The 14,663-nt window shown below is 38.6% G+C and overlaps 1 protein-coding gene across 1 annotated transcript in view; it reads left to right on the forward strand.

Moving 5' to 3' along the window:
- EPB41L2 (erythrocyte membrane protein band 4.1 like 2) overlaps nt 1-14,663 on the forward strand; it is a 216,263-nt gene that overhangs the window by 165,197 nt on the left and 36,403 nt on the right. Inside the window, exons 11-13 of the mRNA XM_044917548.1 lie at nt 4,376-4,548; nt 9,303-9,475; nt 14,052-14,114. Of these exons, the coding sequence (XP_044773483.1) occupies nt 4,376-4,548; nt 9,303-9,475; nt 14,052-14,114 (409 nt within the window). The remainder of the gene's footprint in view (nt 1-4,375; nt 4,549-9,302; nt 9,476-14,051; nt 14,115-14,663) is intronic.

Below are 14,663 nucleotides of genomic sequence, written 5' to 3' on the forward strand. Positions count from 1 at the left end.
GTGATTTTGATGTTGTTTTTATGACGGTAGGGTCTCGGTTGGTAAATAAAAGTAATGTCAAGATGAAATAATTGTTCAGTGATCTTGAAACATTTTGCTGCTTAGCCTACATTTTTGTAGGAAATTTATTTGCATTACCATTGACTTAAGCCGCCAAACATATTCTTTTAGAAAAAACTAATAAATGTCTGTGTTCAGTCCATTTTTGTTTTAGTATTTGCTTCTGTTTAGTTGCAACTTAACTGAGGATTTCTTCGCTGTCAGAAAATTAATCTGTAAGTTAATATTTTGTGTATGTATACACCAGTGCCACTTGAACACGGAAGTATTTTATCTCAAGTTGAAATAAAATAAAAATCCTCTAGTTAATGACTTTCCTAAACTTACATTGTGTTAGATAGATATATGCCTTTAAAATACTTGCCTTGTATTTCTTGGATTTATATTTTTAAAATATCTTTTACAAAATGCATAAGTGGATAATCTGATATGTATTTAAATGGCAACCAATCGTCCGTTACCTTAAAAACAAATTAGACTAAAGAAATATGGTTGTATAGAACTCCTCACCTGAACTTAGATATTTAACTGGTTACATATCCCAGTCTATATAAATGAGAGCCCACTTTCATAACGGGGGGCAAAAATAAAACCAAGAACTTCATTTTACAAAGGGCTTTTTCTAGCAGCGGGATTGTTTTGTTTACTAAATTAAGACGGAAAATTCAGCAGTAGTTCTCGCTGTGTATTAGAAGTTCTAGAACTTATAGCCCAACTCCCCTTCTCTAAAATCCCGGCGTAAGAGATTTCAAAAGCTGTTCTTCAATGTTGTGACTATGTAATAGTGAGAAAGAGGATTCTGAAAAATGGATAGGTAGACATGTCTTTGGATTTTCTGGCTACTTAAATTCAAGTGCCCTCTAGGAAAAGGTGACCATGGGATTCTCTCTAGTGGTCCAGCCTGTATTTATTGAGCACCTGCTCAATAATAACATATAATAATAACATATGGGACCTAGCACAGATCCATGTGAAGTTATATAAGATAAACTAATAACCAGAAAGTCAGAAAACACTAATGGAGGTTTTCTTAATTTTGTTTAAAATTGTTTTCTGAAGACTGAAGTTTCAGTTTTCTTTTTTTGTGCGTTCAATTAATTTTGTAAAAGAAGAAGAAAGCTAAATCTTTAAAAAGATCTATCCCTTTACCTATATGTCCCTTAAGATTTTTCATAATTCCCACAATCAGGTATCCTGTTTCTAGTTTAAATTTTTTTTTTAATTTGAGTAGGGTTTCATGAATAGGATTTGGTAACACCCCTAGGCCTAAAGGGGTGTTGTCACTGCTGGGGGTGGGGAGCAGTTACTAGAACTGGAAATGAGAGCTACCAGTAAGTAAATCATCGTGTGAAGCTGGTCATTCTAGGAGGACCTGGCCTTTGAGAGATGCAGTCAACTGAGGTGACCCTACACATGGGTGCCAGATACCCCCAACCTCACTCTTCTCTTTACTTCCCGTCTCTTATTTTTGCTTTTGAATAATTACACTTTATTGGGTCAGAAAACATGAGATCTATCCTCTTAAACGTCATGTGTATGACATATTGTTGACTGTAGGCGCGTGTCATGCAGTAGATCTCTAGAGCTTACTCATCTTCACTGAAGCTTTATGCCCGGTGACTTATAACCCCCCATTTCCCTCTCCTGCCAGCCCCTGGTACACCATTCCAGTGCTTGAGTCTATGAATTTGACTGTTCTAGCTTCCTCATATAAGTGGAATCATGCACTACCTTTCTGTGTCTGGCTCGTTCCACTCAGCATGATGTCCTCAAGGTCCATCCACGTTGTCAAGTGTTGCAGAATTCTTTTTCTTGTAAGGCCGAATAGCACTCTGCCCTGCGCATAGACCACATCATCTTTATCCGTTCCTCTCAGTGAATGTTTCTGTTGTTTCCACATCTTAACTATTGCGAATAGTGCTGTAATGAAGATAGGAGTGCTACTAATTTCTCTTCAAGATCCCGATTTCAGGGTTTTTTTTCCCCCCCAGGGTTTTTTTGTTTTGTTTTGTTTATAAATATCCAGAAGTGGGATTTTTTGGATCAGGTGGTAATTCTGTGTTTAATGTTTTGAGGAACCTCCATACTGTTTTCCATAACTTCTGCATCATTGTGCATTATCACCAATGGTGTGCAAGAGTCCCAATTTCTCTGCATCCTTGCCAACGCTTGTTGTCTTTAGTTTAATAATTTTGGGGGATGGGGTAGTTTCTTTTGGGGTCACCAATGCGTATTTTCCCTTTGAGGTATTCTTTAGAAATACTTATTTTTTCCTCTGGTTGATTTTCCATTAACTATAGAGTATACTTCATGAATAGATGATAAAGATAAAGATACATGTGATTTAGCTAACTTATTTTTCAAGAATGAGTATTTCTTGCCTTTTTTTTTTTTTTTTTGAAGGGAGGCAAGAGAGATAGAGGGTTAGGAAGGGGAGAGGGAGAATCTTAAGCAGACTGCACACTCAGCGTAGAGCCTGATGTGGGGTTCGACCTCACAACCCTGAAATTACGAGCTGAGCTAAAATCAAGAGTCGGACACTTGACTGAGCCACCCAAGTGCCCCAAGAATGAATATTTCTTTATTATTGCAGTGATGAGCCTGCCAGTGACTCTTTCTTTTCTGTAGATCACTGCTTGCTTACAGAGCATTCTTAGATCCTCTTTAACTGGTTGCTAGGTAGGGAAACCTTGTCATAGTTAACGAGAGAGAGAGAGAGAGAGAAAGGTAAATGACCACATTTCTCACCATGCCTCTCTTATTTATCATCAGGATGCTGAGAAAGTTAATCTTTCTGTGCCTTAGTTTCCTCAACTGTTTGAGAAAAATAATTCAGAGCACAAATAAGAGTTCTGTTATGGCCTAAATTTCTAGTATTCCAGAATTCTTTTTTTTTTTTTTAAAGATTTTATTTATTTATTTGAGAGAGAGAGAATGAGAGAGAGCAAGCACATGAGAGGGGGGAGGGTCAGAGGGAGAAGCAGACTCCCTGCTGAGCAGGGAGCCCGATGTGGGACTCGATCCCGGGACTCCAGGATCATGACTTGAGCCGAAGGCAGCCGCCCAACCAACTGAGCCACCCAGGCGCCCGTATTCCAGAATTCTAATTTAAGAATATATAGCTTTTCCCAAAGTACAGTTTGAGGCACTGGCCATCATAAGAGTAGATTTTCTCAGCAGCATCTTCTGTGTCTCCTTTGAAAATCTTTTGCAGATAATGGAAGTTTTCAAGAAAGTCGTCTGCTACCTTACGTGAATAGATTACCACCAAGAGGGCCAGAGAGTATTGGTTCTTCTTTCATCAGTTTAATCCCAATACATTGTTTTTCTGGGTTAATATCATTGAGAATTGATGGAGGATTGCCTCTTCTATTATCACAGTAGCTTTACCTCTGCTAGAATCTGTTTTTGTTGCTTTTAAGCAGAAGAAGATTTCTAAACAAACAAAAAAAGCTGAGCTGAAGGACTAAAAATACTTGAAATGGTAACGAACTCTATAAGAAATCACTCCTTGGAGAATGAAAGGAACCATTCTGATGAAGTGCATATTCTGGAATTGTCACCTAAAGCCGTCTTGTTTAATAAATGCTATACGAGCTCCAAGATTATCTTTTTTTGTTAAGACGTTTTGCCAACTCGTGATTAGACAATGGAAGTGAGACAATTCCAGTTGTATGCCAGACAAGATTGGCTTTATTTACTAAAAACATAGTTTTGCATAAGTCTGAAAGTATTTGCCATCAAGAAAGTTGGCCTTCATTTATCGTGAGCCCTGGGTGTGAGCGGTGGAGCTGTGCTGGCAGGGAGGATGTTAGTCATCTCTACCGGTCTCCCGCGTGCTGTCTCCTCATGGGAAAGCGTCATGACACAGTGGAGTCCTGCATTTGGAAGTTCTTTCCCAGGAGAAATAGACATAAATATTGAGAATTACTAATGGTAATGGATTGTCACTTGGCATTTATAGCGAGGAGCAAGAATTCAGACATATGTGTTTATATAAATGATTTAAGCTAATACAAATAAATAGCATTTGATATACGCTGAGAACAGTTGCTCTTTTGCTCAGGTTGAGGGAAACCTATTATTCATGAATTCATGGCTGTGGATTTAGTCATCTTATCACTCGCCTAAAGCTCTGTATGTAGGAGGGTTTATAAATAATATTCTTTTTCATTAGAAACTTTAGGCAGCCTTTTGCTCTTTAAATTGAGTAATCTTAGTAAAGTGGGATATTAAAATAGAAAGTTTCAACGTTTTTTTTAAAAAAAGAAAATTCATAAAGGCTCCTGTTTCGGTTCTTTGTTTCTCCCTACAGGCTTGTGTCTCCAGAGCAGCCACCAAAGGCCAAGTTCCTGACCTTGGGGTCCAAATTCCGCTACAGCGGCCGCACCCAAGCCCAGACCCGTCAGGCAAGCACCCTCATTGACAGGCCCGCGCCACACTTTGAGCGTACCTCTAGCAAACGGGTCTCCAGGAGTCTAGATGGAGGTAAACACATTTATGATGGTTTAGATGCCTTTAATCTTTCTCTAATCTGGTGGAATCAGAAAGGGTTGATATATTATAGTTAATGAGGTCCTCAGAAACACCCTAGAGGGACAGCTATTTTTTTCTGCGTAAATGAAATGGTGTTTCTTATACTCAAAAGGAAAGTTTTATAGTGTTTTACAGCTGTCATTCTGAGCCTAAATTTTCTTTGTACTGTCAGTGTACGCAAATATTGAGAATTCTCGTGGATAAGAGGTTGGACAGATATACTGTTACTGATCTGACTTAATTGTGATGTATTTTATGTGTCTTAATTTCTTGAACTTGTTAATTAATGGCAAAAGTGGAATTCCAAGGGTTTTGGTATGATAAGAACCTCTATTCAAAGGAACTTAAAATGTTCTAATTTTTTGAGTTTAAAAACCCTTACTGAAGCTTACCAAACTTTCTGGCATATGAGAAACCATCCACAACTTCCAAAGATTAGTTGGAATGGAGTGCTTTAACAAAAGGAAAGGAAATACAGTGTAATCACTAGTTCTTCAGCCAAGACGGGGGGTGGGGGGGGTGAGATATGTATAAATTTCGTATGTTATTTTATTAGAATTAGCTACATAATTGTAGTTTTATATATTTTACGTATGGAAATAAATTGATGTTCTTTCCCTTCATATATGTATATTATTTTGGGTTAATAGCAGGTTTTCTGTAAAGGACCCAAAGTTAATTTTATATTACAATGCTTTATAAGAGACTTCATTTTACTTTCTTCCTGGAAGAAAGTAATTGATGTGGATGACTTTCTCTCAGAAGTAGTTTTCCAACATTTTTTGGTTGATTAATCTCAAAACATATACAAAAATAGTAATATTAAATTTAAAAATTTGTTTCACTACTATTGATCACTGAAAACCTTTCTTGGTTGCTCCTTATTACTGACATTTTTCTGAAATATGAACTAGAACAACTTCTAGTAGCTGAAACAGATATGCTAATAGATAAAAATGCACTCATATATATATATATATATACACACATATATATGTACATATATATAAATAAAATGAGTTTTTGTGTATAGTTGATGTAACAATGCTACATCAGCTTCACATGTACAACAGTGATTCAGCTTCTGTGTAATGCTGTGTTCACCACACATGAAGCTACCATCCATCACCACACAATATGATTACAGTATCATTGACTGTATTTTCTCTTCTGTATCTCTTATCACCATGACTTCTTCATTCTGTAACTGGAAGCCTGTATCTCCCATTGCCCTTTGCCCATTTTGCCCATCCCTGGCCCCATTTTTCTCTGCAACCATCAGTTCTCTGTGTTTATAGGTCTGATTCTAAAAATGCTCTCTCATTAATGAAAGATTGACACTTCTCAGCCTTGATCTATTTTTCCCAGAGTAAATTTGGAAAACAGGTCCAGGCAGACACACAGATACATCCAGGGATTTGTTGGTGGGCATTTTGTATATATAGTGATTAAATCTTGATTCTGGAGAATCTCCCATTAATTTTGAGATGACAGGTACGCAAGGGGGTCATAAATTGTGGTTCAAATAAATGTCCACATTTCCAAAGGTAGTAATTTAAATTTAGTGAATTTTTAATGTACGATAGCTGTCAGTGTATCTTTCAGCTCATCAACAACTGAGTACTTTTTTCAAGTAAATGTGAAAAATGTGCCCACTCATGGAAATATTTGACAGGCCTTGCCCCTTACCACAGAGAATTTATTTAAGTGCTGTGTAACTGCAGTCAGTGTGGTTAATGCCCTGAGACAAGTCATTCCTGTTGCTGGAGTACTGTCTGTCTCAGCCTTTGTTTCAAACTGTGAGGCTTTATAACTCTTATATTGCAAATTCTAGACTTTAGAAAGAGCAGTAAACCACTGTGTTTTGACATAGATAAAACACTGCTCAAGGAAACCCACCATCTTGTGTGAGTGGTGAGTGCAGAGGGTTATAGTAGGTCTGTATCTGATAACAATGATTTTTACAAGTAAAAGCAACAAGCATAGCACAGTGATCCATTATTTTTCCTTTCGTGTTTTGGACACTGTAATTCATCAGATGGGCAAGTCATCAAAAGGATTATTGTGTTATTGTGAAAAATAAAGGCTTTTCGTGCCAATACATGACCAGACAGCCACTGAACTATTTGATTAGGGATTCCAGGCTTTTTCCCTCCCAAAGCAAAGTGAGGCTATAACCTGGTACTAAACTTTATTTTCACCGCCACTCCCCATCAATATACCTTTTTGTTGTTGTTGCTGTTGACGGCATGTGTTGTATTTTCTTGCCCCTGTTTAGTTTTTAAGTTAGACCAGACTAATTTAGATTCATAAATATTCCTTCCTTTAAGCTTTGACAAATGAAAATAAATCTTCAGTGCTTGCATGCAACCTAAAAATGAATGTGCTATCTAAGATGAAGCATTAAAATAAAAATCAGTCTAGAACAGCTTTTTAAAAACAGTGGGATTCCAAGATTGGAAAATCAAACCAAAAAGGACACAAGGCAGTCATTTAAGAGAACAACCAAGATGCATTTGAGAGTGGGGGGAGACAGTGATTTCCTGAAAATGGAGACTGTAATAAGCAGGGACCTGAGATTGGGTCATGAGAGAAGGAAGGCCCATCTGGGGAAGAACCATTTTGGCTGAGACTTGAAGGATGAGGAGGAGCTAGTCATGAGTAGAGCAGGAAATAAAGCATTCCAGGTGGCAGGAGCAGCAGGTCTGAAGGTTCTAAGATGAGGGAGAGCTTGATACAGTCCAGGAACAGAACGAAGACTAGTTAGAGCTTTGTAATTGATGGGAAGAGGTAGCCTGGGGGTAGGTCATGCAAGGCCTTGCAGGCCACGAGAAAGAATGTGGTTTTTATTCTAGTGCTATTGAAGTGTGTGTGTGTTGCACACGTGTGCACACTTACACAAGCATGTAAGTGCATAGTATTACCTTTTTTAAAAAAATTACTCGGTGCAATGTTGAGAATGATTGATAGGACAAGACAGGAAGCAGGTAGACTGGTTAAGAATACTCCAGGTGAGAGGAATGGGGATCTTGCGTTGGATGATTGTAGCCAGTTAGCCATTTGGCACCATAAGCTCAGGGCCTGGGGCCTACAGGCTTCTCAGGGTTCTACAAGTGCTTAAGACCTAAAAAAAGTTATTTGTTTCAAAATGCAAAACAAACAGCCTGCCCCCCTGCACACTGAAATTAATAAGTATGTAAAGGCATGCAAAATAAATATTTTGTCAACTTCATTATATAACTTTAAATTTGATATTCATTAACATTTTGATATCCTTATATCTAAAACCATTTCTAGGTCAGAGTTTTCCATTTTGCAATAATTTGAGTATGCGTAATGGGTGCTTAGAAATCATAATCATAAATTAAAAGAGTTACACATAGTCGTAGATTTTCCAAGGGAAAATTACTAACATCCTCTCAAAAGTTAAAAATCCTGGAAAATAATTGTACTTCATGGAGGATGTGAGTTCATTTTGTGATTTTGGCGTGGGTTTTCAAAAGTGGGAGTACTTAAGGACTGTCAAAGTCTTAAAATGGCCTGGGGTGGTAAAAATAGAGGAGGAAGAACTGGCCACATTTAGGTTCAGTTGGATTTGATGGTGTTGAGGGATGAAGGCCAGAGGCATCAAGGTGTCTGGCTTGGGTAACTGGTGTAAGTATGAGCGTGGTATGTGGTGGAAAAGGCAAGGCTGGGGAAGACGGAAGGTTTGATCAGGGTACGTGAAGGGTGTGGGCCAAGAGCTTTCTTGTAATACACAGATTAGAGGTGCTTGATGCCTCCGCAGTTCAATATGGTGGATCACACACATCCCTGCCCTCCAGGAGCTTGCTGCCTAGAGGCCTTTGTGTTTACTGCGCTTCTATGGGGGCATAGAACCAATGTCAGTCACCCTGTTGTCAAGCACTTTTTATTCAGGTGAAATAACCTCAGTGATTGGGGGTTTGGGGGAGAAGCTACAGAGGGACAGAGGCTCTGTCGCTGCTTCTCACTTGCATTTGTTGAAATGTGACGCCATCTTAGGTTGATCTGCCATATGACCGCAATTTCAACACAATATCCGTTCCTGTTCATCTGCAGGAGGGATGAAGGAAATACATGAGGGCCAGGTTTGCTGGGTCGGGAGGGTGTCTCTGTATTAGATTTACTGTAGGTCAAGTTGAGGCATTCAGAGGGGAGGTTAGAAAAATGAAAACTATTAAACAATTCTATAATGTCGACTTTGACTGTCTTGTCACAATTTTGAATGGTATTCAAATTAAAGGTTCCTTTATGGAAGAATCCTAAAGACTTATTGAAGCAAGTCATTTTAATCTCTAGATAATTATTTGTTGCAGTAAATAGATTCAGAAATAAGTTCAGGCACTATCAAAGAGACCCTAGAGAACTCAAATATTGCTCACGTTGGGATTCTGACATTATGCCCCATGTCTGTTTAAGCTGGTCTTAGAGCTCCTCCTACTGGCCAATTCCTTGATCAGACTCAAAACCTTCAAAAATCAGATTTGAGAGCCTGGTGTAGTTTAATGGGTTAAAATTTAGAATATATTTAGAATTTGGTAAAAGTTTAAAAGTGGGTTTGATGTGTTCGTATCTTCAGAGCTCAAGCAGTGTTCCTGCTAAATGTCTGCATGCTGCCTGTTTATCTTTGTAAGTTTGACCATTGAAATGTCTTGAAGTAATCCCAAGTGACCCTTCTTTCCTAGCTCCAGTTGGTGTTGTCGATCAAAGTCTTATGAAGGATTTTCCTGGTCCTGCTGGGGAGGTTTCAGCCTACGGCCCCGGAGTTGTCAGCCCTGCCATGGTACAAGATCGGGATGGCAGAAGGGAGCTCAGAAGCCCAACTAAAGCCCCACATGTGCAATTCATTGAAGGAAAGGTATGGTAAATTAGAAGAAAATGTGATGTTAAATGTGTACTTAGACTACAGGCTGTTACATTGTTGTTTCAGAACTCAGGTATCATTTAGAATTAGTCAGTGTATGTTCTGTGTTGATATAAGTTCCCAATATGTAGGCTTCTACTGGTTTGAACAGGGTCTCTAATCTTTCTCTGATTGTTCAAAGCAAAATATTTCCATGTAAATTATATTAATGCAAACAAGTAGTTTAGTGGCCTAAAATTTTTGCCTGTCTGCAAAATCATCCTTTTTAGTTAAATCCCTATATTATAAGAGCTATGGTGACTTGAAATTTATATTTGTTTGTTACAAGTAAATTTTAAAGTATAGCCTCTCTTGAGTTTTTAATTATGTTGACTTGAATTTTTTTTTTTGAAATGAACAAAGATAGTCTTTATGAAAAATGTTATTTTTCACTAATCTCTGATGAAGAAGAAATCCTTAAGCAAAGGGTGGTTGTTTTGTGAATAGTGAATGAGAAGATGGTGTGTTGCTTATCTCCTTATTTGGGGCATACACCCCACTGAATGGAGAAGTAACTTATACTGTGTTTTCAAATTTGTCACTATTATATTATGATAGCTTTTTACCTTGGGCAAGTAAAGTCACTTGGAGGTGGATTTGAAGAGGCTTTGAGTTCATTGGATCTCTCTTCTGTATCTGCACAAAGCACCTTTTTTATAGATAACATTGGAAGTAAACACAAGAAGGAAATGAAATTCTGCTATAGATTTATAATGTTCTCTAAATTTTAACTTTTGAAAAATGTAAAGACCTGCAACATGAATTTATAAAGAACCTACTAGATGAAGGAGTTGCCAGTGGCTCAGGAATTCCTGCCCTGACAACCTGTCAGCATAGAGGAGGGCTCAGGGACCCTTACACCCCAAGGGCTCGGCCATCACGTCCTCCGAATACCCTTGTTAAATAAATCTTTTATAATTATGCTAATGAGGCCCCCAGGAGGGTGGCTGCTTACATCTGAAACATAGGAGCTCAGCCTCTCAGAGTCTCCCTACCATTTCGCCTAGTTAATTTGATGCATGCAGTTATTTTTAAAAAGTTAACCTTAAATTCCAAAGGAAATTCTGCTTATCTTTAGCAAATGACTAGGTGTGCTGGTCTTTCTGCTAAACCTTTGAATGCTTGTCAGCAGCCGGGTTTAAAAGGAAGAATGTTATTTTAAGTTTCATTGGATCTATTTGCAACTAGTCAGAAAATTACGTGATAAAAGTAGTCCAGTTTTTCTCTTTAAAAGTGGATCATTTAATTCGTGTTCTAACTGTGCTGTGTTAATAACAATCCCTACTTGCCAGTACAAGTTTTCACTAACTGCCCATTTCTTCTTCTCTTTCTCCCTTGCCTTTGTTTCTCCTTTGAATGTATCTGTTGTGCGATTTCACATTCAATCATGGGTTTGCTTCCGAGAGTAGCTTGTTTCCATGTGCCCACCTTCACCACTCATTCGCTGTGTTTCATCTCTTTCCCCAAACCTTTTGCCAGTCCCTGAAGTGGACTTGCTTTCAGACATTTCGGAGGAAGACCCCTTTGGGGAGGCCGACCAGATCACGCTAGACAGCTTAGAGCTCCCTTCCACTGGTGAGCCGTCAGAGCTGGGGGACTGCCAGGTCCGCACCCTTGATTCTCTCTCGGGTCCTGTTGCAGCCCCTCCCCAGCCTGATGGTCCGTCCACCCAGGAGAAGCCTCTAAACGAGGCTGACCACAAGGATTCTGAATTTGGGTACTTTTCCTTCCGTTTCTGCAAATGCTTCCCACCTAGCTTCCCCTCCCTTCTCGATGAAGATGGGTATCTCGCTTTCCCCAGCCTCCCCAAGGTCTGGGTCTCCTTCCTCCCCACAGACGTCCAGCACTACCTTCCTATCACGTCCCCTTCATTCCTGCCTTCCCTCATCCTCATCTTCGGACTCCTTCTCTCTGCTTCTCAGTCAGTGCCTTTTTCTCTCACCTTTGCCCTTCCTCTGGCTCTATCCCTCTGCTATCTGGAGGCTAAAGCCGCCTCCTTCAACGTTTCTTATGACTGGGACTTGAATGACAAAACCGAGGAAGAGGAAGCAGCCGACACTCCTCCATAAGCTTTAATTTGTGGGCTCAACAAAACTACATATTCCTAATGTAGAGTGTAAACATGTGCATAAATTTCACCACGGATTACCCTCAAAATAGTAGGATCCGCACATTTTCGCATACATGGTGTTTTAGTGCATGAGAAATACATGTAAATAAGTACTTTCCCTTCATTGATTTCCATGGACCAGGTCCACACATTCGAAGTTGAGAGCAAAGTTATGGATTATTTTGTAAATACCTAGACCATGCTAGGTCTTCAGAACAAAACAAAACAAAACAATAACAGGAAACCTGTGTTGCCCTTAACAATCCATATTGGCTCTGTTCGTTTTGCAGACAAGTATCAGTGCTATCGATGCTGTTCCTTTAGGATGGAAAGGAAACTTGTTTCAATATAGAACTTAGGATGCAGTGGATATAACCGTAATTGATGTGTATTAGTAGAACTCCTTAGTATTATTATTTCTCATTAGAAAGCCAAGCTCGTTCTTGCAGTTATGAGGATGCATCTGTAACCTTTACTCAGAAATTCCTTGTCTCCCTGTTACTGTAACATTTGGGAACCAAATGAATTTCAGGTAGCTTTTTTTTTTTTTTTTTTTTAACTCTAAATCATGTAGTTTTAGGAAAGAGTCACTGTCAGGTATTTGTAAGGAAGATAATACTCTTATCTTTAAGAAATACATTTGGAAAAATGAAACATGGCTTTTTGAAAATTTAACACTATTCGCCCTAAAGTTGGGCTACTTAGTGTCCTTTTATTTAAGATTAGGTGTCCGGTTTGAGGATTTTTACCCCTGGATAGGGCCACCTCTGCACTACTAGGTTGGTGCTAACATGTGCAGGATGTTTTTGTTTTGCTACATGTGGTCTGGTGACTTAGTGTCTCATATCCTGTGGGTACTGGCCATACCTAAGGAAAAATCACAATTTAGAGCAAACATAAAGAAAAATGTAAAGACGATGCTATGATTAGGCATACTGGGAGAAACCACTATTCCTAAAGGTTACCTGAAGAATGCCGAAGATTGGCGTTTTAGAGAATTAAGTATTGACCAAGGAATTCGCACGTGATCCTTAATAGATTTGGATAGCTCTTATTTTCCGTTCTGATAAAAAGATACTCTGAGCTCCCTGCTCACCTCAAAAATACTTGGTTTAAAGAAAAAAAAAAAGGCATTTTGAACTCTCAGATTTCTAACACTGTCATTCCAGTTAAAGAAGAAAAGGAATATGTATGATCCTGCTATAAATTAACATGTGAAGGTTACACTATTGTCCTTTGGTCTCAGAATCATTATTTTTCTTTCTTGTTCTTCCTTTCCTTGAGTCAGTAGTTACCAGGATTTATGCTTTTTTAAAAAATTTATTGAAGTATAATTGACATACAGTGTTACATTAGTTTCAGGTGTATAACATAACAATTCGACAATTCTGTAATCTATCACCATATGACGTTATTAGAATATTATTGACTATATTCCCTACGCTGTGCTTTTCATCTCCATGAGTTAGTTTTAAATTTACAGGTTTTTTTTCTTTTGGGTCATTAGATACTGAGGATTATCCAACTATGAAAAACTATTCTTATTTAAAGAATTTTATGAAAGAAAAGTGGCTATAAAATATGAGTACTTTTAAATATAATTTTAACATGCAGGTAGCAAAATAAACCAATTTTCCTCCCAAGGAAAGAAATCTATGGTAAAAAACTGAATTAGAGGGTGAATATTTGTCCCTGGTGTAAAATTTGGTTTTCACTTCACATCATTCTACTCTGCCCTCGTCCTAGTTGATTTAGACCTTTCACATTAGGACAGATGGAATTATGCCGTTGTTACACTCTCCTATTTTCATTTCTGAGCAAAAACATTCAAAAACAGCACATAATCTAGGGACTGAGAAAGAGTGAAGCTTCCATTCTCCATTCCACCTTTGCAAAGGATTCCTTCCACCATTTGTGCAACACTGTAGGTGAAGAAAGACCAAAGTGGCTTTATGTTCGGCATCTTCTGAGGGCCAAACAGTAAAGGTTGGTAATTCTAGTTCACCATTTCAGTTCAAATACATCTTTGCACCCATGGGTAGAGTTTCTACTACTGCTCCCCTTCTTTCTGGCCATTTGCTGTATGACTTTCAGGTGAAAATGGAAGAAGAGGAGACACAGCTGGAGGAGGTGGATATTTATTCCCTCCCCCCCCCAAATTAAATACCCGGTGACTGCTGCCTGCCATAACTATTGTGTGTGTGTGTGTGTGTGTGCACGTGCGTGTGGGTTCGGGGGTAATACACTTTCGGGGTTGATATGTGAGTTTTGCTTGTTATGGCTTCTAGGTTCTTAAGATTTTTATTCCTCTTGTATTTTAATGTCTTGGACTATCCAACTCGGGGTTGTTTCTGGTGCTTGCTGATTGATACACTTATGTTTATTTGCCTTTTCCCCCCTGTGTGTGATTTAATTTCACAGAAAAATTCCCTGAGAGTAGAAGGGGATAATATTTATGTCAGACATAGCAATTTAATGTTGGAGGTTTGTATACTTTAAGAAAACAACTCTGTCCTCATGGCTGCCAGGCTGCTGTGGACGGGAGGTCACGCGCAGGCTGGCTGGCCGGCAACTTCCCGCAAGCACATTGCATGAACTGCATGGGGGACAGTTCGACTTGGAGTGCATGTTAGCTGTCCGACTTTGTTCTTTTAAAGTGGCTTCGGTAGGAATAGATCTACTAGAAGTTCTCAAAGTGACAACTGGGAAAAAAAAAAAATTCTGTTCAATCGAATGAGTAGAATTTTTATCTATTACTCTTAAAGTTCTACAGGTAAATCTGTTCTCTCCTAAGGGGTCATCTCTGCGGTATAGAGTCTGAAGTAACGTCCCATCCTTAATATATATTCACCCAGAATAGATATTTGTTGGTTTGGCATTAAATGGCTTTAGATCCGTGTTCACAATTATGGGGGAAAGTTGATTAAATCCATGCAATTAGGAATGTGGTTCACTTAAAGTAATTACCTTTGAGAAAATGTTGATTAATGGGATTGTTTGGATTAAAAAGAAAGTGAAGAAAGAAAGGAAAAA

The sequence above is a fragment of the Neomonachus schauinslandi genome, chromosome 8, assembly GCF_002201575.2.
Source record: "Neomonachus schauinslandi chromosome 8, ASM220157v2, whole genome shotgun sequence".
NCBI lineage: Eukaryota > Metazoa > Chordata > Mammalia > Carnivora > Phocidae > Neomonachus > Neomonachus schauinslandi.